We start from the raw sequence: 22,461 nt of genomic DNA on the forward strand, positions 1-22,461 counted from the left end.
AATATTTTACATCAGTGCTGTCAAAAATGCATATACACATGCCTGAATCAACTGTCTGTTACATAATACATCCAAGAATAGAGCCGCTTTTATCTTGATGTTAATCAGGCATTAGTTGGAAGGCCAAATCCCACATTTAACAGTGCATTAAAAGTCAGGTGTGTGAATGTGATGGGTGGGGAGCAAAACCACACACATGCATCCTTTAAGCGTCCAACACTGGAACGCCTTTGGGAAGATGATGGCAAAACTCGAAACTATGCTTTTGACCTAAAAGAATGTCTGAAACTAGAAAGTTGTTGTTGAGCATCAGTCCACTGGGAACAATAAAATTGACTGATATAAACCTATTTAGCATATTGCATATGACTGCCATGAATCAGTGACATCATGAGCTTATGGACATCAACAATAAAACACAATTTAGTTAGTTAAATTTCACAATCAGAGACCAAACAAAAGAAAAAAAAGAACAACAAAGAAAGACTCAGAGTATTTTTTTTTTTAAAAGTGCAATGGACTTGGCAAATATTGTTGTGGAAGACAAAGGAAAAATTGCAATAATGCATTTAAAAATAAAGAGTAAATAAAGGTGAATATGCATTACACACTGTCAGTCAACATGTCAGAATGACCTATTCCTCCATCTGAATCTGTCCTGTGACAACCATGTATCTCTAAAAAGTCAACTTTCTCTGAAAAACAGCCCTGTTTTTAGCTTTATGACCACTAATCCACAAGGGTTTGTTAAAAAGGCTGGTTCATTTAGCTTTAGAGTTGTTTTCTCAACCTATAAAGCTACAATTAACCATGAACGTTTATCACAAACATTCACATTCACAGCTGCTAAATCTGAAGATGTCTTCACTGGACAGGAAGGGTATGAAAATCTGCACCACTATAAAGCTGGAGTAGATAAACAGATAACGTCATATAGAGTGGAAAAAGTTAAGTAGCCTATAGTACATCACTTGTGTACTTGAGTACAATATGCCTATTTACCTATTTACTAAATCAAGTCAGCATGTAGGCCTATTTGAATAACATCATCAAGTCAAACAGAACGTTATGTCTGAGGAATTTTGACACCTACGGCCCCCCATACCTGGAGGTACCTGTCTAACCCTGACCTGCTGACTTGATCACCTTTAACCATTTAAATTCCTGCTGCCGACATAAATCAAACAGGACGCTTGTTGTCGGACTTCAGCCCTTCATCGTACAACCGTCCAGACCTTCACGTCAGCTTAGCTCGACACAGAACAAATGGGTTTGTCATTGAGCCGCAGCAGCAGCGGCAGCGGCCACAGAGGGCGACGCTTTGTTTAAGCTGCTTGTGACACATTTGACCGGTTAAGCTACCGCCAAACTGCGGGGGACCATGCGGGAGGGGGGAAGGAAAATACAAGACACAATGAGTTTCTAAGGCGACTGAAGCCAAACCCTGGAGGGAGGCTGTAAACCAGACGGAATCCCGCGGGAAAGAGGGTGGCGAAATAAAATGATTTGTGGTCCTGCTGTGGGTGTATGATGATGATGATGATGATGATGATGATGATGATGATGATGATGATGGAGCCTTGGTGGGATGAATTAAGAGGCGCAAATAAATTTGTGATTCAAGACTTTTTCTAATGCAAGTGAAGAGTTATCAGGACATGTTGTGGGCACAGTTTAAAGCGACCTGCACACTGATAACGGACACAGCAACAAGCCTTAAACAACCTTCATCAGTTTAATTACCTGCTTCTAACAACTCACAGAAAGATTACAAACTTAATTACAGCAGCATTTATTGTTTAACTGTTATCACTCTGTGCATGTGACCTGTGTTTATCCTTTATTATGGAGCTGACAGATAATTATCACAAGTCAAATATATGCATGTCTGTGGCCCGGAGCTGTGGTGGAGCTGCTCCGCCAGCATGTGTCGGGCTGCTGCGGCTCATTGACAGCACGCACCTGTCGCACAGCTCCGCAGGCTCGCGCTCGGGCTGTGAGCGCATATGGAAGTGGCAGGTGGCGAGAACGTGCGCAGCTCGCGCCGTTCGGCCCACTTAGCGCGAGAGCAGCTCATCAGTAAACGGTGTGGCCCGCGGACTCTGCGCGTCTTCCCGCAAAACCAAGGGGACTGTTAGAAGAAGTCCTGAATAATGAGAGCAGATACCAGATCACTCAGTATTTATCAATTTATATTACTTTTGTGTGTGTGCATGTGTAAAAACAGTTTTTTAAAATTAAAATATTTGAATTATAACTATAATAACATTTTACTGTACTTACGACAAAAATAAAATGAAATAAAAATATGTTGTATCAACTCTCAAATCTTTAGGATAATTAAAAAATATTTTCATTAACCAAAAACAGAATAAAATAGAAATAGGCCTATATAACCTATAAACTCTAGAACAAGAGCTACAAGGGCTGCATTTTGTTTGTATCATGCATTATGTGACAAAAATATAAAATATGCTGTCACCAAGAAACTAACTACATTTTTAAAAATATCATTACCATTATTTTTGTTGCTGCCTGTTATGTATGGTAGCCCATTTCCACCAGTTAAAGAAAAAAAAAGATTTTTTTAAGATAAAAGTCATGACTATGAGTTAAAAAAGACAAAATTATAGGATAAAAGTCCTAAAATGACAATAAGATAGGAAGTCATAGTTGTCACATGAAAGGTCAATTATATCTCATAATATCATCATTTGATGTCATAATTATGCTTAGCCTACCATGGGTTATCATTTATTTTATTGTATTAGGTTTTAATCAAGGATAGGTTATCATCATTTAATTTCTTTATATGGCGGAAGTGGGCTTCCATAGCTATGTGTAACATAGCTCACCTTTAATCCGTCTATTATTGAAGAAAAATATATATATTCTAATTAAGAGCATCCTATGAATATTCTCTCTTTACCTATTTTATCTGGCCTGTTCTAACCCATGCATCTTTTAATGTGGGCCAAATGCCAAATAATAGCTAATCGGCGTCACTAATATCATACTAATTACTCTTTATTCCCAAGCCCATACTACAGACAACAGGCTGACTGTAGAGGTGAAATGATAAACAGTGTAAAGAAATAAAGTGTGTCCTTATCTGCCGCCTCCACCTTTACAACATTACCGCGCTGCTCTTTTCTTTTTTTTTTTCTTTTTCTTTTTTACTGTGTCTATTTGTTTCCAGTAGAAACCAGGACGCGGGGGGGAATCCCTCAACATTAATTGAATAGAAAGAACTCCACCTCCACCTCACCTCCAATGGCAGAGCAGAGGACGGTGCTTCCCGCTCCACCGTCCGCCCGGGGAGAGTATTTAGGAGCGCAGCGTCCGTCCAGGAGGCCAGACGAGCAGGTGCACCGGGCATGATCGGTGCTTCGAGACTGAGAGGAAGCTGATGGTTTTTTGTTGTTTTTTTTTAATTAAACTTTTGTATCGAGAACTGAAGATGCGTCTGAAAACTGGGGATTCAGGTGACTGGGTGAGTGATTTTTATAACGTATTGAATAATACATAAATTGCCTTAAAGGTGGACTGTTTCCTCACTATCACTTGCTGACCTGTTGCAACCTGGCAACCACTTCAAACTGTAAACACATGGCGGTGTCTCTTTGGTCAACTGCAGCCTGACTGATGCCATAATTAATGTTAATACTATTGGGAAATTCTTCACTCCTTACAACTGCACCATCTTGTACACGTTAGTCTACATTTTTCCATTTTTATTCTTATATTCATATTTAATGTTTCATAACTATTCCCTGTATATTGGGAGTCAAATTGTTTGCTTGTCTGTGTGCACACACTTACCAATAAAGCTGATTCTGAACTCAATCTACAATCAAGTTGATTAAAATAACACCTGCTTTCACTTCCAACTTTCACTGAAGAATCCAAAACTCTCTGAAGATCCCAGTATTTATTCTGCGTCACCTTGACTGACCTCCTTTTTGTTTTTTTTATCACCAGGACAACATGAGGAGAAGGCTGAGAGATCATGTGGGAAAGCGAGGACACTGTCCCTTCAAGGTAAGCGAGCAAATAAAGGGATAATCCGCATGACAACGATCCAAACTTTCAGGTTAATTTGAGCCAGCTGCATCCACTCCAGCCTCCGTCCTCTTGAGCTGACGGTGACAGTGTGGCAGTGTACTGCTGCTGGCTGTGTTCTCTGAGTGACGGCTGTCAGCTACACTCCTCACTGCTGCTGCCTCAGACATCCAACCGACGCTCGGAGTCAGCTGCAGATTAAAAAGTCAAACCGTCAAATTAGGCCAGGAGAAGGAACGAAACGAGTGTTGAAGTCTACGTTCAGCTCAATGTCACATCATAAAATATTATGACAGTCAAATTCATCCATTTGCATATACAGCAGGCCTGTGAGCTGTGACTGGTCAGGAGGCAGTGTAATGTTAGCTGACACCTGTGTTGCCAGCTCACACTGCTCTGCTACCTGAACGGTTACATTTGACTACTTTTATATCGCTCGCTCTGATGAGGAGATGCAGGAATCACACTGGGTTATTTAGAGGTCCATTTTCAATGTCTGAGCTTCTGGTATGACGAAAAGAAGAATTTATTAAAGTTTTTCAGCCCTCTTATGGTGGGCGGCTGGAAGGCAGTGTCTTGTTAGCTGGTTGGTTGCTTGTGTGTGTGCCAGCTTACCTGCTGCTGCCCTCCAACTGTCCATATAAATCCACTGCGGCAGCACCAGAGGACGTCTGCAATGATCATGAGCGTCAGTCAATTTTAAAAAGAGCAGGCTCAGGTTTCAGAGCTGCGGTTGTACATTTTGTGAAAGATGGAGACATTTTTTAAAATAAATATTTAGCCTCAATTGTGACCAATACACTCTGACATAAACAGACGGGTTCCTGAGCTACATTTTTTTGACATTTGTGTAAAGTTTTGTTGTAACTGTCACATTGTTGAGTGTTGGCCAAAAAAGTGTTTTGTGAGGTCACAGCGATGTGAACTAAATAGACATGAAATCGTTTTATTCATGAATAGATGTTTGGCTGAAATCAGTCAAAACAGGCTGGAAATAATGTGCTGGAATTTAATATAAACATCAGAATTAGATGGTACAACTTAGCCAAACTGAACATTTGCAGAATCAAACACTTGTATGGTTAAACGATCCTTCAGCTGCAGCAGCAGTGGTCATTATCAGGAATGTTCGTCATGACTGTCACTATTAACCACAGGATGGTCCCCATGCACACAGACAAACACTCTCTCAGCACTAGTGGATCTTTGCATCCTGACTGTTCCTGGAGCGACACGTCGCCCCACCACGCTCGCTGTCACAGTTCAGAGTTCAGTCCCTCCTCTGCTGTCGAAACACGGGAAACACCGGCGTCTCACGCACAGACGTGTCCGGCGTCTGTCAACGACCTCCATCATAGCTCCACCCGTTTCTTCAGGATGATTTCTCGCACCAGTGATGTGACGGCTTGACGAACGCTCTCCATGGGCTCGTCCGTCCTCCAGAAGCGGACCACCTTCCCCTCCGGATTCACCAGAAACTTCCAGAAGTTCCACTTTGGGATTTTCTGGACGGAATCTGAAACACAACATAAAACCAGACACACACTTAAATTTAAGATTATCAGCGCTGGAGTGCAGCTAAGTGCATTTACAGACATCTGTACTGTGCTTATGTACAAATTAAAGGTACTTTTACTTTCCTCAAATATTCCCACATTATCCAGCCTCGTACTTCCAGTCCCCAACATCTGACTGACTTTAGTCACTTTATGGATTTTCATACCCTTCCTGACCCTGCACGTCCAAATTTGGTGACTTTGAACTTCAATTTTTCTGATAAACTAAAGGAAGAAGAGTACATTTATAGGTTGATATAATCCTCCTGAAACCAAATGAACTGTTTAAAATACATACACAAAAATCCATCAGTCGTATTAAACCATACACATCATGTTTATTAGAAAACACTGACAGGGAGCATTTTACTGCACGATGAGTATCTTTGACTTTTCATACTTCATGCTAACTCGATTTCTGATTGTAAGTAAATGATCCTGATACTTCTTCCAGCACTGGTTATAATGAATAGGACAGACAGACAGACAGGATGGATAGACATTATTTGAGGCCAATAGAGATATCAGAGAGTAAAATTTTCTGACATTGATATATCCACATATCTGCCCCATATTTTCTTTTTTGCCATGATACCTCAGTTGTGCTTATCAAACACTTGTGACAATCATATTAATAGGACGCAGGATATCTCACAGATTAAAGGTGCATTTTTTAAAGAAAGGTTGATTTTGGAGTCTCGATTCCCAACTCCTCAAAAACTCACACTTTGGGATTGTAGAATGGGTCGGCCACCTTTAACAATTCACTTTATTGCCTACAGTGTCACCGGAGCAGCGAAGTGGTCGTAATGTAGGAATTTCATATCACCTCAAGCATCTTTTTTTCTGCAGTTTGTTCTGTAAAACAAAACGTTTCCATATGGAGACATACACCTGTGATGGGCCAGTATTGGCTGACAATAACTTCACACTGATATCTATCTACATCAAACTTCACATCTCACTGCACAGTGTGCTGCAGGGACACTTCAGACGGTACTTCCTGTCAGTGATTCATCATTTGAACTTACAAATAAATACAAATATAGACCTGCATCACAGTGATGGTGGACTGAACTACAATTATCCATGCAGTCATATGAAGTACAGATGTGTGCAGATGTGTGCAGATGTGGCGCACTGACCTGTGAGGAATCTGAAGGCGGGGTCCGCCTCTGAGCCCATTATTTTGATCCTGCTGAAGAAGGGGAAGGTGACCCCGTACGTGGCCTTGGCGAAAGCCTCGATGTCCCGGCTCGTCCCGGGCTCCGTGTCCCCGAACTGTCCGCAGGGGAAGGCCAGGACGTTGAAGTGCGAGGTGCCCAGCTCCCGGTGCAGCTCCTGCAGGGACCTGTAGTTCAGCTCCGTCTGCTCGCTGTGACTCGCCACGTTTACAACCAGAGAAGCCTGAGCAGGAGAGACAGAGACAGGACTGACTATCCTGCAGCAATAAACACTTTAAACGAAACAACATCTCATGGAATAAAAACCCCCAGTCATCTGACTCTGGGTGACAAAAGTCTGCGCAGATATATTTTTCTGAACCGAAGCAACTGGTGATGATGTGGACTCACTTTCCCTCGGTACTTCTCCAGAGACACCGTCCTGCCCTTCGCGTCTTTCACCTCGAAGGAGTAAAAGTCGGCAGGTTTTCTGGGCTTCGCCAGCTGCGTCTGCAGGAGGAATAAACACCCCACACCGACCGTCATGCTCAGCAGCACCGTCAGCTTCTTCGCTTTCGGGTTGGAGGACTTGGCAGGGTAGCCCCCTAAGGCCTCCATCTTGGAGGGGGAAGAATGAGCCGCGGCTGGTGAGAGTGCGAGTCCAGCCCAGAGTCTCAGGGCGGATCGATGGAGGAGTAGAGTGAAGCTGGCGTCGTTCTTACCACCATACCGGAAGCTAGATGAATGCTCCTACAAAATAAGAGATACATTATAGCGTGCAGTTTTTCAGTTAAAAGCCTGAACCTTGTGTGCCCTTCTTCTTAGGTTGTTGTTGATTTTCAATCAATCAGTCAATGCATTTTTATTTTTTATTTTATTTATAGTTTTGCAATAGTGAGGCTTTCTTGATTTCACCTAGCTAGACTGTTCAATTCTTAAATTCATCAAAAAGTCAATTACATAACTGAACCTGCAGCAATGACTTAATAGCAGCGAACACAGATCTTTTACTTCAGTAGAGAAGTATAAATACTACAGTTTAAAATTATTCTCTTCACTTTACTTATATAATGAGTACCTCTGTAGCTTAATCTATAATAATACATCATAATTTATTGGATTAAATATGTTTTGCTTCAAGTAGTGTGTTTGGTTTTGGAGCAGAAGTTTAAAATCATGTGAAAATACTCTTAATTCACCTCTGCTCATTAACATTTTGGTAATATCCTTAAGCAATCTTAATTATGGATTTTAAAATTATCATCCATCGAACAAGTTATTGGCAATTATATAGTGGATTTTGTTTATTTAGAAAGCTCATTTGTTTTGTAAGGTCGCTGGTTTGAATCCCGGCTCCCCCGGGGTGGAACTGAGCTACATGTCAGAGTATCCTTGAGCAAGATACGGAGCCCCAAAATTGCTCCTGATGTGCAGTTGGCAGCTTGTGTGGCGGCCTCTGCCATCAGTAAGGGCCCTGCGATGAGCTGGTGACTCATCTAGGGTGTACCCTGGCCTTCGCCCATAGAGATACTGGGATTAGCTCTGGAAAAACCCCACGACCCCTTGAAAAAGGGGGATACAAATGCGGTAACATCCCTGCGTCCCTCAAGCGGAAGAAAATGACATGACATTTGTTTCGTGTAATTGCTCAGAAGTGTCCTGGTATCAAATACAAAGTACAGTATAATCTCTGACTAAAACTCGAGGGGAAATATTTAGTTAAAAGGCATTCACAGTGCTTTTGCTGTGAAACTTTAAACCGGAAGTTAGGTTCCCTCAGTTCGTTGCTTGACACTAGAGAAGTTCTGTGGTCAGAAGTTTGTAGACTTGTGCAGTTTTTGTTAGTTGTCATTAGTTAGTTGTATGTTGAGACTATTGAGGCTTTAAACGTGTTTTCTTTTTGAAACATCCTGTTGTTGCTGTTGTTGTTGTGTTCTCAGGCACAAAGCGAGCAGCAGGTATCATACAGGCGGTTCAGGAGGCGGATCATCCAGAGGAGCAGCAGAGAGGGTCCAGCTGCCAGCACACCGCTCACCACTGGGCGGCGCTGTGAGCCCAGCTTTGAGTTCGACCCGGTCTGTCAGAGACTGGAGCTGGACTCCCCACCACCGAGGCACCATGGACCAGAACAGAGAGTCATACAGGGACACCTGCAAGGTACAACACACACACACACACACACACACACACACACACACACACACACACACACACACACACGCCTCATTAAAACTGTGATACCCAATAATACCCAAACTGATCTGCAGTGGTGAAATCTAAGAAGTTACATTTATTCAAGTACAGTTTTGAGTTGCTCACTTTACTTGTTTACTTCCATTCAATACTTCTTTAGACTTCTCTTCTACAATGCATTGTGAACAAGATTTCTCTTTTCTTGCATTACATCACAGCTATAGTTAGTTACCTGTAAGAAATGTAACATAAATAAAACATGTATGCAACTCTTCTGAATTACAATGCATTGTTAGAGACTATTGATTATACGAGACATTCTCAAGAAGTCGCGGCTCCTCGTCATGTCTCTGATGTCTGAGAGGTTGTGACACGTTTCCACCGAAAGTTTTTATTTCAATAACATCGAGGCTCAAAGATATAATATGGTCCGATTATAGATTAATCCAAAAAACTGGAGCAGATTATTGCATCAGAGCATTGTTTTGGGGACCTGACTGGCCTGAACTGAACTGAAGAGCCAGTTAAAGTAGCTCCACCTGTGTGGTCATACACAGAATAATTAGCAGGTTCATTACAGCACCGATTTACGATGAAGTTCAGTGTGATGTTTCCTGCGATGTCGTCTTGTCCCAACCAGAGACAGCATTAGCAGGAGGTTTGCCCGACGGCACAGATGTTGCACCGCCCACCGTCACGGCCCAGGGAAGTCCTGCTGCAGAAAATGCACCAGAGCAGGTTTGTTTAAAGAACTTGTATTTTTGGTGCCGTGTGCCAAGAAAGAGGCAAAGCGAAGATATCTATAGTGATAACAACAAAGCAGGTTTTTGACCGGTTTCTTTCTTACATGACTGTACTTATGATAAAGTTGAGTTCTTAATTTCTGATGAAAAATGAATGTAATCAGTATCTCAAAGGAGCCAATTTTTTTTGCAGGGATTTGTGTGGAGAGCTTCAGCTGAGGAACATGCAAACGCTCAACGGGCTGGTATGGCACGAATGTTCTTTCACTATACACACACACAAACAGGGAAATGACTGATTATCTGAATGATGTGTAGAGTTGCAACTGCAAGATGTCATACCAGGAAAGAGGAATAACTTGCCAAAAACCTCTAGAGGACTGTTGGAGGTATCTGTAGTGGGATTACCAGTTTGTCTCGTTGTTTCAGCATTCACATTTGCACAATACACAACTTTTTCAGTGTGTGTGTGCATGTGTGTCTCCATTGGCCTCACCCAGCGCAGCAATAAACATGTAGCACTCAGTAACGATTCATTCACTGTAACGATGTGGATAAAATGAGAAAGAAAGTGTGAAAATGATTTCAGTCAACATCATCACCAGTAAAACCAAAGATGTGTTTGTATGGACGTGCAACATTGTGTTTGTATTTTGTGTAACTGTGGTTTTATGTTTCCACTGAAGGTTCTGATGACAGAAGAGAGGATTTGCAGCCATTTGCTCTCCTGGACGAAGCTTCTGTGAGTCCGCAGGGGAAGCCAGCGATGAAGTTGGCGGCGCCGTCACTACTGAACGACTACTGTAAGCGAAGACACAAATCTCTGAAGAAAACTGAGCTGCTTCTCTTTTCTGTTTCTCGGTTAAAGGTGTAAAGTTCCTGTTTTTCTGCCTTTTCTTTTCTGTGGTTAACAAAGATGATGAAAAGACCAAAAATTCCCCCCGTTGTGTGATAAATAAAGCCCATCTAATCTAATCTCATCCAAACCAACAGTTTGTTAGATTGTGTGGAAACTCTTAATCACCTCGCCTGTCTGTGACACACTTAGCACACGGCCTGTTTGTCACTACTGAAGACTTAAATCTTTTAACTGCCCCAAATTTCCCCCAAAATTGCAGGACAATGTAGATTTTACTAAATGCAATCCAAACGCAGGGAAATTACATGTTTGCGGGGGAACTATTTTCAGCCGTGGATGAATACATATTTGGTTTTACAGCAGCAGAACAATGTGTGTAATGTGTTGACTCAGAGTGAACCACTACTTGTCTTGCTGGTTTATGCTACTTTAGGAAGGGCTGAACAAAAACAATGTACACGGTTGGTATTTTAAGAGCTTATTGCAGCATCTTTAAACAATATTTATCTTAATTTGACTCCTTTTTAGTGCAACAGAAAATTATTTGTGTAGAGGCCGGAAGGTGGAAAATTCTAGATCTTTCAAATTAGTCAGAGGCTCCTACTCTCAGGTCACACTCCATCACTGTTCCACTTAAAAAAAAAAAAAAATGCACCAAAAACACCTCTGTTGTCTATATCTAATGAACACATCACTGAACATCATACGTGATGTGGCGAGCCAGCTGCAAAATGACCTTTTGATTGTGGTGAATACGTGTGGTGGCTGAGACTCATACTGTTTGTCAGGCTCAGTTTAGCGTCTGTAGTCCCTTTCTCTTATCCCTCTCTTCCTCCTCAGACGCTAACCTTCTCGACTGCAGCTCTTATGGTCTGATTGCGTTAGCGCTGGGCTCCTCTGTTTTCATTTGGGATTCAGAAACCCGTGCGCTGGTGGGATGTTTGGACCCAGGACCAGGACGAGCATCGGGCCACCAAGGTCAGTCCATCTCCTGTCTGTGCTGGAGCAGAGACGGCAGAGCCCTCTGCATCGGGACCAGGAGAGGGGACATACAGGTGAAAGCTTTGGTAAAGTCGGGAGTAAATGAGCGGAAACTGACACATACAAACTGTGGTGTGAAGAGGGGAGCTGTGTGAGGGGACATCATGTAGCACCCAGTTGAATCAGCAGTCTGCAGTGACTCTGTTTCTCTTTTCACTTCTTTAGTTGTGGGATGTAGAGCAGAGACAGAATATGAGCCGTCTGTCATCACACTTGTCTGCGGTCAGAGCTCTTTCCTGGAAACAGCAGTTACTCAGCAGGTAAGTGATGAAGGTTGAGGGGGGGTGTTCACATATCTGTGTCATAGCTTCAGACCAGACCCAGTATTCAGTGAAAATCTTGAAATCTGTTCATAAAACACACAGGGAGCTAATGGCTTGTGTGACTTCTGGTTTATGCAATATACAGGTCGAAAGACAATATGTGCATGAGTGACCTTTTCCAGGTCCAGATGTGGAAACATTGGTTTAAAGGTGCAATATGTAAGAAGAAAAATGTAGCAAGTTAGCAAATTAGACGTGTAGTTAGCAGTTCGGACTGGGAGCTCTGGGAACAGATCATGATGTCAAAGCTGCTATTTATTTATATTCTTTCTCAACCAAAATCATTACATGTTCCCCTTTTAAGGACATATAGATGGAATTAAAAGGGCACCACAGTTTGTATCAGTATCAAGTGTGCAGTGTTCTTGCGGGAGAATAACAGTTTACGCAATCTCACAGCGGCTCTGCTCTCGGACATATCCATCACCTTGACCCTCGGGCTCCTACACCTCTGGTAGGTGCAGCCGCCCAGGAGGAGGCGATCTGCAGCCTGCAGTGGTCTCCAGGAGGCGACCGGCTGGCCAGCGGCTCCGCAGATGGCCTCCTCTCTATATGGGACGGTGACGTCACAGGGCTCGCAAGGTCACATCAGCCAATCGCAACAATGAAACAGCCCAGCGCCGTCAAGGTCAGTGTGTGCTTCACGACCGGGGCTTTGTTGGGAAATGAAAGCACTGCTACATGTGTTTTGTGTTTCGATGTTTCTAAAGGAGATGCTACTCTCTGTAAATAGAGTACCTGTGTTCAAGCTGATGTTTGGCGGTACGAGGATGGGGGTCGATCCTGAGACCACCACTGTTAAGATACTTTATTGGTAGTGATGGTAACACCTGCACCTGGGATCGACACAACCACAAATACAAATAGCAAGCAACTGTGTGTTCTGTTGAATGACTTGATGATGACTAATCTTGGCTCATGAGAACTTGAGTAGCATGCTGCCAGCGGGGTTGCTTGAGGATTTTAAAAAATGCTGTTGATCATATGCAGCTACTTCAGAGGGTGGTTTGTTTAAACAACCAGGCAGCTAGTGACCACTGTCTGTGTGTGTTTAGGCGATGGGATGGTGTCCATGGCAGAGAAAGATGATCGCCACCGGAGGGGGATGGAAAGATGGCGTGCTGAGAATCTGGGACACAGATTCAGGGACTTGCGTGACCTCTGCCAACACAAACTCACAGGTGCTTAAGAGTCAGAAGTGCAAGAGAGATATTTCTTCCTTTTTTTTCCCCACCTTTGTCTGAACATCACACAGACCGTTCCTAATGACTCTCATTGCAGATCTGTGCTCTACGATGGGCTGAGAAGAAGAAGTATCTGGTCACAGGTCACGGCCTTCCTCAGCACCACGTCACCTGCTGGACCTGGGAGTTCCCCTCCCTCAGCCCAAACTACCAGCTCACAGGTGAGAGAACCCGAAACATGACTTCAGCCCTCAACAAAGTCTGTTTAACACATCCAGCCTCATAGGAATGAATAAATAGTGTGACAGTTGGACTGTAGCTGCAGCTCTGCCATCGATCGCTGTCATATTTAATAGTCTTTTCACACTTACGAGTCATTCATTAAGTGGGCTTGCAGTAAACATGAAACTAGAAATTGCACACATCAAAAGTCACTACGTTGTGTGTGAGGTGTCACAGTTATCTGAGGTTTTGTGAATTCGCAGGGGCAAGGAAAAAGTTCGTAAAAAATTCCATAGTGATCATTTGGAATGTGTTCATAGCTTTTAACTTTGATTCTGGTGGTGAAATTTAGCTTGCTTTCTTTTGTTTCACGTCATTATTCACTCTTGGCTGTTTTCTTTTCGAGAAAGGGGGGTCTTTTCTTACCAAGCAGGAGTGAGTGACGTGTCTGGTTTGTGGTTGTGGTTTTAAGTAGAAGCTGACTTTTCACACCAGGCAAAGAAACATGACTAGAAGCTTTGAGACTCGTTTTTCATTTGGAACATCGAAGTTTGTGTAGTTTTTTCACAGCTCAGTGATGTGTGAATGTGCACCTTTGCACTGACATGTGCATGCTCCATTTTGCTAAGGTGCTGTATTTCAATTTGGCTCAACTAATGACATGCAAGTGAAACTAAAACCCATTAAAGGCAGTGATAGCAAGTATTGTGGTTGGGCGTTCAGACCTTTCCATTTGACAAAGTCAGAACCTGCCCATAATGCCATTGAAATGATGAAAGTAAAAATGTAGTCACCTCTGACTTAAATGGAAGAGAACATATTTGAACATCATAGTACAACCAGATTTTTGTTTTTAAGGTCACTCCCAGCGCGTCCTGCACTTGGCCTTGAACCCTGACGGTACTCAGATTTTCTCTGCTGGAGCGGACCAGCGCTTTCACATCTGGCGCATGTAATCACCACCAGCACTGACCGTGGAGAACATGCGTGGTGGATGCTGTTGGCATCTGGTCGGACCTCTGTACAATTTGTAAATATGGAAGAGTCTTAAACCTGCCTTTGCTGGTTGCAAAAAAAAAGTCAGATTGTATGTATGTAAGCTTATGAGGAAATCGCCCTTCTTCTCACTTGATGTATTAACTCAGTGAACATTCTCCTAATAAGTTCATGGTCTCAATCTCTCAGCAAGATGTCAGTTTTGTAAATTACGGTACCATACACTGTAGATACGGAAATATAACCTGGGTATGCTTTAGGTTGTGGCTATCTTGTGGCTACCGCGACTACCTCGAGTTCTCAGTCAGATTCACACAGGAGATCCTCCCCAACTCCAATATCTGGCCCAAATATGGTAAACTCTGTCTCGAACAAACACAAGAAACCATTGAGTCGAGGGTGTACGTTTCCTGCCCCCTCCTCTGAACTAACCACAACGCAAAACTTTATTACCACAGTCAAACTTACTATCCCGCTAAGAAAGTCCATGCACCATAACTGAGCGAGAACTGGGCTTTTCTGTCTTTTTCTTGGTAAAATAACATATTCATATATAATATATATTCATCAGTCTATTTTACATCAAGTAGGTTTTACTTAGGCAAATGACATATAGATAACAGGGCATTCATGTGAAATCAATAGAACAAATACCTTAGAGACACTATCTTCTAGTCAGATACACACATCCTTATTATGTGAAGCTAGTTGACTCTGGATGATTATACTAAAGCTAAGGTGCCAGTACAGAAATAGCTTGATCACCTCTCAGAAGCCTTTTCGGACAGTTAAAATTCACATTGATATACTCTGTAAAGTCTTGTGTATAACGAACACCACTTTTTAAAAGCCATTGAGACAAAGCTCACAGTGAAATCAAACGCTGTGCACATGGGACTGAATACCATTTTTTGTTTTTTTTTTATTCATGCAACTTGTAAAATATGTTGTTTCATGTTATCCTACTATTCATGCCAACACCATAAAACTAACCAGCTGTGATATGTAACCCAATAAACACGGTTATTCCTGGCGTGATTCATGTCTACAATCTCTTAGATAGAAGGTGATGATGTTCTCGCTCCCTCTTTATGTGTTTTTGCTTGGCTTGATGATATATGTCACCCACCAGAGCGTGCTCTTATTGTTAAAGAGAGAATTGAATTTTTGAATTTTTGAAATGTATGAATTATTGACAGCTCTCACGCGGTAGTTTAACATGCAGAGTAAAGTCCTCCTGGTGTGAAGCCCTGTGCGTTGAAGGATGTCACAAGTTTGTGACCAGACTTCACATGAGAGAACACTGTGGAAACTTAGCTGTGGTGAAGACTTCCTTTAAGACAAACAAAACCAAAAAAAAAAAAAAATCTAGACCTCAGTTAATCTGAAATGCCTGATGGGTAACAAGTTGCAGACATGTTGAAGAGAATGACCATGTGAGGTTTACACTTTTGCAACCGCAGACATCAGTGAGGTGAGGCAATAATGATGTCATGGAACAGATTATTAGCACTGACTGATCACAGTCGAGGTCATCAGCCACCAGGGCACCAAAACTGTCACAACTTCTACAAACTTCACAACTTCAGACAATTTGCGCTGCACATCTCATGTGAACTTCAGTTCGGCATACCAAATGTGAATATACAATCACAATTCTTGCAAACTGCTGAGAAAAAAATGACAACAGGAAAGAAAAGAGCACCTTGAGAGGCCTTCATCGGTTGCCAGGTTTGCTAATATCTAGTTGACAAACACCTGAACTGCTAATTTATCATAAATCACAGCTGCCACGGAACACTGTGCATGAGGTCAGGACAGGAAAGAACTCCGTGAACATGCGTTACCGCTGCCTGGTTAATCCTTCCTGTGAACACATCTGACCTGTTTTCAAGTATTCATCTTGGGTAACACAGAGCAAATGCTGAGTTCGCGCACACACTTCAGCACTCTTGAATATTTACTTTTTTCCTTTAAGCTGTCGGTTGTTCCAGCAACTCATTATCAGAATCAAATTTCCCAAAAGCACAAAAGCCAAGTCTTGCCAGGTTGTTCTTAAAATAGATTTCAGGGCGGAGCTACTTTCAGTTCTTTTTATCCCCTCCTATAAAAGATCAGCACCTTCCTCCTGGTGTTCAGTTTCATTGTGCAACCTGTTCACAAACAATCAGCTGGTTCTGTTCACCACAACAATCAGGTTAAGCTGAATGATTTCAAATTTAACACAAAGGTTAAGTGATAAAGTTCATCTTGACCAAGTAGATGAGGCATGAATAGTCGAGTAAACTGAGTTGACACTTTTCTAAAACGTCTGAAATTCCTGCTTGAAAGTCATTCGTGAGATCAGCCTGAAACAGGTGAGCAGTCAGCACAGCCACTCCCATTTCCCCCACCTGTTGCATCACCCCACCGCGTGAACTGACTATAAACTTGCCAAGTAGAGAGAGTATTGGGCAGACGAAGGGGAGAGATGAGGAGGAAAAATGTACTGCTAGGAATTTGGAGAACACCAGACAGCAGATTGTCTGGATTGGGAAGGGAATGAAAAAGCATTTTAGAAACAAATTCACGGATTCTACTGCGTGTTTCCGATGCTGATTCTGCAGCGGCTGGCCGTTCTGGGTAACTGCCGACAAGAATGATTTAACTCGAGCTTTAAGACTGCACGTTATACAGCTGTCATTTGGTTTTACGTTTCATTATTCGGAGAAACTTTAACACTTTTCATCACAATCCAACACTTGACAGAAGCACAGTCTTACCTGTGGTTGTCTGTACCGGGCATGTTTGTCTGCAACTGCTGTGGAAAAAGATTAACCAAAAATGTAACACAGTAGCGACAGATGTGACAGCAATTGTTAACAAAAGACAAAATGAGGACAAATTATGGACCAACAGGGTGACCACAGTCGTCTTTGTGTTCATTTTGTGTCACTTTTTGATCAAACTGCATCTCTTTGTGGTTGTTTCATGTCTCATTGTGGATTGTTTTTCATCTCTTTCATCTCTTTTCGGGTCACTCGCTTTGTGGTCAATTTGTATTTCCTTGTAGTTGTTTTTTGGTGTCTTTGTGGTTCTTTTGTGTTTGTGGTCATTTTGCATCTCTTTGTTGTTGCTTTGTGTCTCATCATAGTTGTTTTACATCGCTGCCTGACCATTCTACATCTCTGTGTATTTGCTATACTTCTTCGTATTCTCTCTGTGTTTGTTTTGTGTCGCTGTGTGATCATTTTGTATTCTTTGTAGTTGCTTGCATCTGTTTGTGGTCATTTTGCGTCTCTTTGTTGTTGCTTTGTGTCTTAGTGGTTGTTTTGTGCCTGTAACTGTTTTACATCCCTTCATGAACCTCTAATATGTTTGTGTCACTTTGTGGTCATTTTAAGAGGCAATCAGGCCAGAAATAGAGCTGGATTTCAGTGTACTGAAGCTGTTAATAACTCATCTGTTTTTCCTTTCACTGATATCTCCTGACTCAGTGGTTTGCCATGACTTAGCGGTGGGCCAGATCCAGCTCCAGAGACCGATGTCCTGGTTCCAAGCCCGGGAGTTTTGTCAGAGGCACTACATTGACCTTATGGTCCTGAGCACAGAGGAGCAGTACTTCACTCTCCTCAATGCCACGACTGCGAGCAAAGACAGCTTCTGGCTTGGCCTGCAGCGTCAGAGCACCATCAGTGGCTGGAAGTGGGTTAATGGGGAAGAGCTGAGCTACGGTCAGTGGCTCACGAAAAATAAGTGTAAGTGTCACTGTGCGAGTTTGGAGGCCATGTTGGAGAACGACAACAAGCTGCTGGCTCGCTACTGTCAGGAACTACACATGTTTGCCTGTCAGGGTGAGTAATGCATCTCGGAGGTACAATTTAGAAACCAGTAAATATGGGGCAGAGCTATAAGAAACACTCATGTGTCTTTATGACACAACCTGTCCAAGTGAGCCAGACTGACAACAGGGTGACTTGTTTTCACTCCCCCTCACAGGCCCAGTTTCCCCACAGGCTGTGACGGTGGACTCCGTGGGCTCTGATCACTTGATTCTCAGCTGGAACATCTCCACACTTATGCGGACGACGCCTCACAGTTACAATGTGACCACATGCACCAACAAGTGTGATACGCTCGTCTACCCCTACAGTGACGGCTCTGCATCCATGAGCATCAGCGTCTCCAACTTAACTTCAGCCTCAGAGTACTTCATAGAGATTTCGGCTTTTGTTCATCGGCCTGACAGTGTTACTGGCAGAGATGTGACGCTCCGAAGTAAACCTACAGCTTTACATGTCAAACCAGGTAGGGAGGACACACGTGTGATTTATGAGCTGTTGACGTTTGAGTGGAAGTCAGTCTGCTTTGTGATGCCTCTTATGACTCGTGTTAAGTTGCGTCATGTGTGATGTATATTTGTCGTTCCTCTTCCTTAGCCTCCTCGGCGTTCTCTGGCAGTCAGCAAAAAATCATCATTGTCATTTTGAAGTGGCTCAAGCTCATGTCTCTGGCTCCTCCACTGTGGATTCTTTATCGTATCCTGATAAAATGCAAGCCTATTTGCTGCTGTAAGATAATTCATTTACTGAAAATACTCCTCAGAACATCACATATCTATCTATCTATCTATCTATCTATCTATCTATCTATCTATCTATCTATCTATCTATCTATCTATCTCTCTCTCTCTCTCTCTCTCTCTCTCTCTCTCTCTCTCTCTCTCTCTCTCTCTCTCTCTCTCTCTCTCTCTCTCTCTCTCTCTCTCTCCTCCCATGTCCTCAACGTGTCATTCTTATTTCGTCTCCAGGTGAACTGGAGTCAGACTCAGATTGTGACGTCTCAGAAATGGAGCTTTCAGCTGAGGACACAATTGTTGAGATGGCCCCACGGAAAACCAGAGGAGTCGGTTAACACAGGGAAAAAACGCACTCTAGATCCAACATTAAAAAAAAAAATCCTTGCAACTGGGGTCTACATGACAGGAAGAGCCTAATTATTCCTTTGATAGCCTTGTTCAGGATGGCATGATTTGTTCACCAATGAAATATCCTGAACGAGATGAATATAGCAATGGTAAGTTTTCCTCCCTGGGGCAGATCTTCACCCACCTGTCAAATGAGTTATATGCTTCATTCTACTGTAGTTTTGCATGAACAATAACAGCATTTGTCACTATCATGGTAAAATATGGTTCAACTCTGCGGATGTCTCCAGAGCTGACGTGTGCTGACCCACGTTGTCCTAGCTTGTGCACGCGGACCCAAAGCATTGTGATGCCTTCTCATCAGCTAAAGTCCTCAGTAGGCGACAGGGAAAGTTGCTGCGTTCATCTTTCTGCCGTTTTGTTGCAGCATCTGTTAAAATCTGCTGCTGTTTGGATGTTGCTGTACTTTTAATGCCCGCGTCCCTACATTGATTTGAAAGATTCAAGCCTCGTTGTTTTTATTCAATATGCCACTTCCTGTAGCTGTTTCAAAGTAAAAGCCTGGTGTTGATATGACTCAATCTGAACACTCCTGCATGCATGCATGCCACAAGCAGCATAAAGACAGTAGGCTGCACTGGAGTAAAACAACTTTCCAAACAACACCAACATCTATGTTCTCAAAGAGCTTAAGTAAATGGCATTAAAAACATTAAGAAAACAATATAGTGAAATGTCTAGATGTAATTAAGGTTAATAATGTGTTCTTGTGGGCTACAAAAACTACAGTTAGCATGCAACATATTTCAAGATCAATAGAGATGTGAAAGTGGGTGACCCACAATATTCATCATCATTATGAAGACTGTAGAGGAAAATTATTACTCCCTCAAAAGATTCTATGTATTGGTTTTGGAGTTGTTCTGGTGAGCATCTATAATGTTACGTTATAAACAGCCTGTGATGGCACGTCATGTTGATTTCCTAGTAATATTATTTTGTGTCATATTTTATGTAATATTCAGCCATTTTCCAACCAAACCGGCAAAAAACTGGCTTCAGTTCTCATTTTCTAATTTCTGGCATGATGCAAGTGCCACACCATCACTCATTTTTATTATCATTGTCAATTATTGCAGTGTTTTATTTCAAGCTGGATTAACATTGGAAATAATGTGATCGATACTGTGAAGCTCGCCTACTCTCAAGATGAAGATATATTGTAGGTTCAACGAGCTGAGTGTCCTCTAAATGTAGTTCCATTGTTCAACTGTAAGTCACAGAGTTTACATCAACCAAAAAATGTTGAAGTAGTCAAAATGTTTTTTTTTCTTTATTTTTAGTATTTTTTGGCACAAAAACCTCACGCAGTCAGTTAGTTAGTTTACTTCAAAAAGGATAAAAGTCCAGATTGCTGAAGATAACACCGAAAAAAACGGACCTGATCTGAAGCCTTGACTTAAATATTATTTTCAAATTAAGGCTTAAAGCTATTCATTAATGTGAAAGTGGCAGAAAAGCCATAGTAATGTAATCATTATGATGCAGTTATTCAAAAAAACATGTAGTATTATTTTTATTTTGCACTTTTTTATTTTTTAAAAAAAATGTTTTTAGTATTTTTGGGGGCCTTTAACTGTATGACTTTATCAAATAAAATCTGACACAGGTTATTATTAAACATTTTTATGTTGACAACTCATACCTGATATAGTTAGGCCTTTGGTGGTTTTTGCACTGATTTGGGTGTTTTTTTTTTGTTTTTTTTTTGTTTGTTTTTGTTTTTTACCAAAATCAGAATATTTGCATTTCAATAAAGGAAAAATATCTTTTACAGTGTTCTGATTCAAAGTGAAATATTGATCAGTGAAGTCTAAAACTTAGTGAGAATTTACATAGACCCTGAACATGTTTTAGTCTAAATAAAGAAGCATTTGTGGCCACAAATCTTGCCGTTTTCCCGTTTCAAGCCTTAAGGTTTAAACTTTCCAAGATCTGTGGTGCATTCACATTCTGCTTGGGGTGTTGAACTATAATTTGCCTAATATAAATGCACTGTAAGCAATGTGTTGTCTTCTTTGTTGGCTGGTTCTGTAACCAAGAGTCATACAAATAAATGAGTACAGCACAATACTGACGTGATGACTATTTTGTGCTCCTTTGAGGGCAATTAGAGCAAAAAGACCCGCACATTGTGAAATATGCTTCTTTGCTTTCTGGCACAGAGTCGAGAATACTGATAAAACTTATATTTGTACAATAATTGTGTTATTTTATTCTCACTTTTTTGCCTAGGTTATAAAACAAGATACAACATGTTCATTCGTGGGCTTTAGAAGTGCTGTCTCGAAGATTGGGACTGAGCAGAGCTAGGCTAACCAGCTATAGGCTGTAGCCCTAAACTGCATTTAACAGAAAGATGTGAGAGGGGTGTACATTTTTCGGTTGGGTGCACAGGATGAAATTCTGGGGGGATGAACAATCAAAGTCACATCAGATTCTGCTGTTTTCTGGAGACATTCTGGTGGGATCCAAATAAATCGTTGTGATTAAAAAGTTGATCTGATTGTGGCAACGATCCGCAGAGGTGACCAGCACTGTGTGGGTTAGATTAGATTAGATTAGATTAGATTAGATTAGATTAGATTAGATTAGATTAGATTAGATTAGATTAGATTAGATTAGATGGGCTTTATTCATTCCACAACAGGGAAATTCACTTGTCACAACAGCTGATGGTGCAAGTACAGTAAAAAGAATCAGACAAATAATAAATCAAAATTGAATAGAAAAAATAAGATCTTTACAAAAAATTAAAAAATAAAAATAAGTGAGTGGAAAGCGATTGTTCAGATAGTGCTTGAGTTAAACAGTCTGACGGCTGTGGGGATGAATGATCTGTAGCGGCAGCGCTCCTTCTTGCACAGTGGGTGTAAGTGTCTGCTGCCGAAAGAGCTACTCAAGGCTTCCACAGCCTGGTGCAGGGGGGGAGAGGTGTTGTCCATGACTGACCTCAAGTTGGTTAACATCCTCCTCTCATGGAATCCAGATGGAATTATGTACCGTCAAGCTGACTGTTGGTCTAGAGGAGAAAGTAACATTACAGAGAGCAAAGGGGAAAAATAATTGAGAACCGGAGTCTCTGATGAGTGCTGAGTTTAGTGATTAGTGACTGACCTGAAGGCAGAAAACAGATACACACCGTCTGCGTGT

The 22,461-nt window shown here is 41.9% G+C and overlaps 2 protein-coding genes across 4 annotated transcripts; one reads left to right on the forward strand and one right to left on the reverse strand.

The window, feature by feature from the left end:
* The first annotated feature begins 3,095 nt into the window (after window positions 1-3,095).
* Window positions 3,096-21,379, forward strand: LOC119020009 (cell division cycle protein 20 homolog B-like). Of its 3 annotated transcripts, XM_037099042.1 has the most exons (15): window positions 3,104-3,493; window positions 3,982-4,041; window positions 8,722-8,938; window positions 9,615-9,712; window positions 9,911-9,962; window positions 10,404-10,520; window positions 11,417-11,631; window positions 11,783-11,877; window positions 12,340-12,568; window positions 12,996-13,121; window positions 13,222-13,345; window positions 17,819-18,175; window positions 18,321-18,629; window positions 18,761-18,892; window positions 19,132-21,379. In XM_037099042.1, exons 1-15 carry the CDS (start codon window positions 3,410-3,412, stop codon window positions 19,233-19,235), a joined length of 2,319 nt encoding a protein of 772 aa, XP_036954937.1. In that variant the 5' UTR covers window positions 3,104-3,409; the 3' UTR covers window positions 19,236-21,379. The 3 variants fall into 3 exon arrangements, with proteins under 3 accessions (XP_036954939.1, XP_036954937.1, XP_036954938.1); XM_037099043.1 differs by lacking the exon at window positions 3,104-3,493 and having other exon boundaries at window positions 3,841-4,041; XM_037099044.1 differs by lacking the exons at window positions 17,819-18,175; window positions 18,321-18,629; window positions 18,761-18,892; window positions 19,132-21,379 and adding an exon at window positions 14,205-15,369 and having other exon boundaries at window positions 3,096-3,493.
* Window positions 5,058-7,477, reverse strand: gpx8 (glutathione peroxidase 8 (putative)). Its single transcript, XM_037099045.1, has 3 exons — window positions 7,193-7,477; window positions 6,764-7,025; window positions 5,058-5,578 (listed from the first exon to the last, which is right to left on the reverse strand). The coding sequence occupies exons 1-3, from the start codon at window positions 7,397-7,399 to the stop codon at window positions 5,415-5,417; spliced, it is 633 nt and encodes a 210-aa protein (XP_036954940.1). The 5' UTR covers window positions 7,400-7,477; the 3' UTR covers window positions 5,058-5,414.
* Window positions 21,380-22,461: the final 1,082 nt, after the last annotated feature.

Source organism: Acanthopagrus latus, chromosome 5, assembly GCF_904848185.1.
Source record: "Acanthopagrus latus isolate v.2019 chromosome 5, fAcaLat1.1, whole genome shotgun sequence".
Lineage (NCBI taxonomy): Eukaryota > Metazoa > Chordata > Actinopteri > Spariformes > Sparidae > Acanthopagrus > Acanthopagrus latus.

What these genes read in the sequence shown, in the direction of transcription:
- gpx8 (XM_037099045.1), bottom strand. Translation starts at nt 7,399, where the DNA reads ATGGAGGCCTTAGGGGGCTACCCTGCCAAGTCCTCCAACCCGAAAGCG. An exon ending in TGGAGAAGTACCGAGGGAAA is followed by an intron (nt 7,026 to 7,192) that starts GTGAGTCCACAT and finishes TCTCCTGCTCAG; the next exon opens with GCTTCTCTGGTTGTAAACGT. An exon ending in CGCCTTCAGATTCCTCACAG is followed by an intron (nt 5,579 to 6,763) that starts GTCAGTGCGCCA and finishes GTTGTGTTTCAG; the next exon opens with ATTCCGTCCAGAAAATCCCA.
- LOC119020009 (XM_037099042.1), top strand. Translation starts at nt 3,410, where the DNA reads ATGGTTTTTTGTTGTTTTTTTTTAATTAAACTTTTGTATCGAGAACTG. An exon ending in CATACAGGGACACCTGCAAG is followed by an intron (nt 8,939 to 9,614) that starts GTACAACACACA and finishes TGTCCCAACCAG; the next exon opens with AGACAGCATTAGCAGGAGGT. An exon ending in AGCTTTACATGTCAAACCAG is followed by an intron (nt 18,630 to 18,760) that starts GTAGGGAGGACA and finishes CCTCTTCCTTAG; the next exon opens with CCTCCTCGGCGTTCTCTGGC.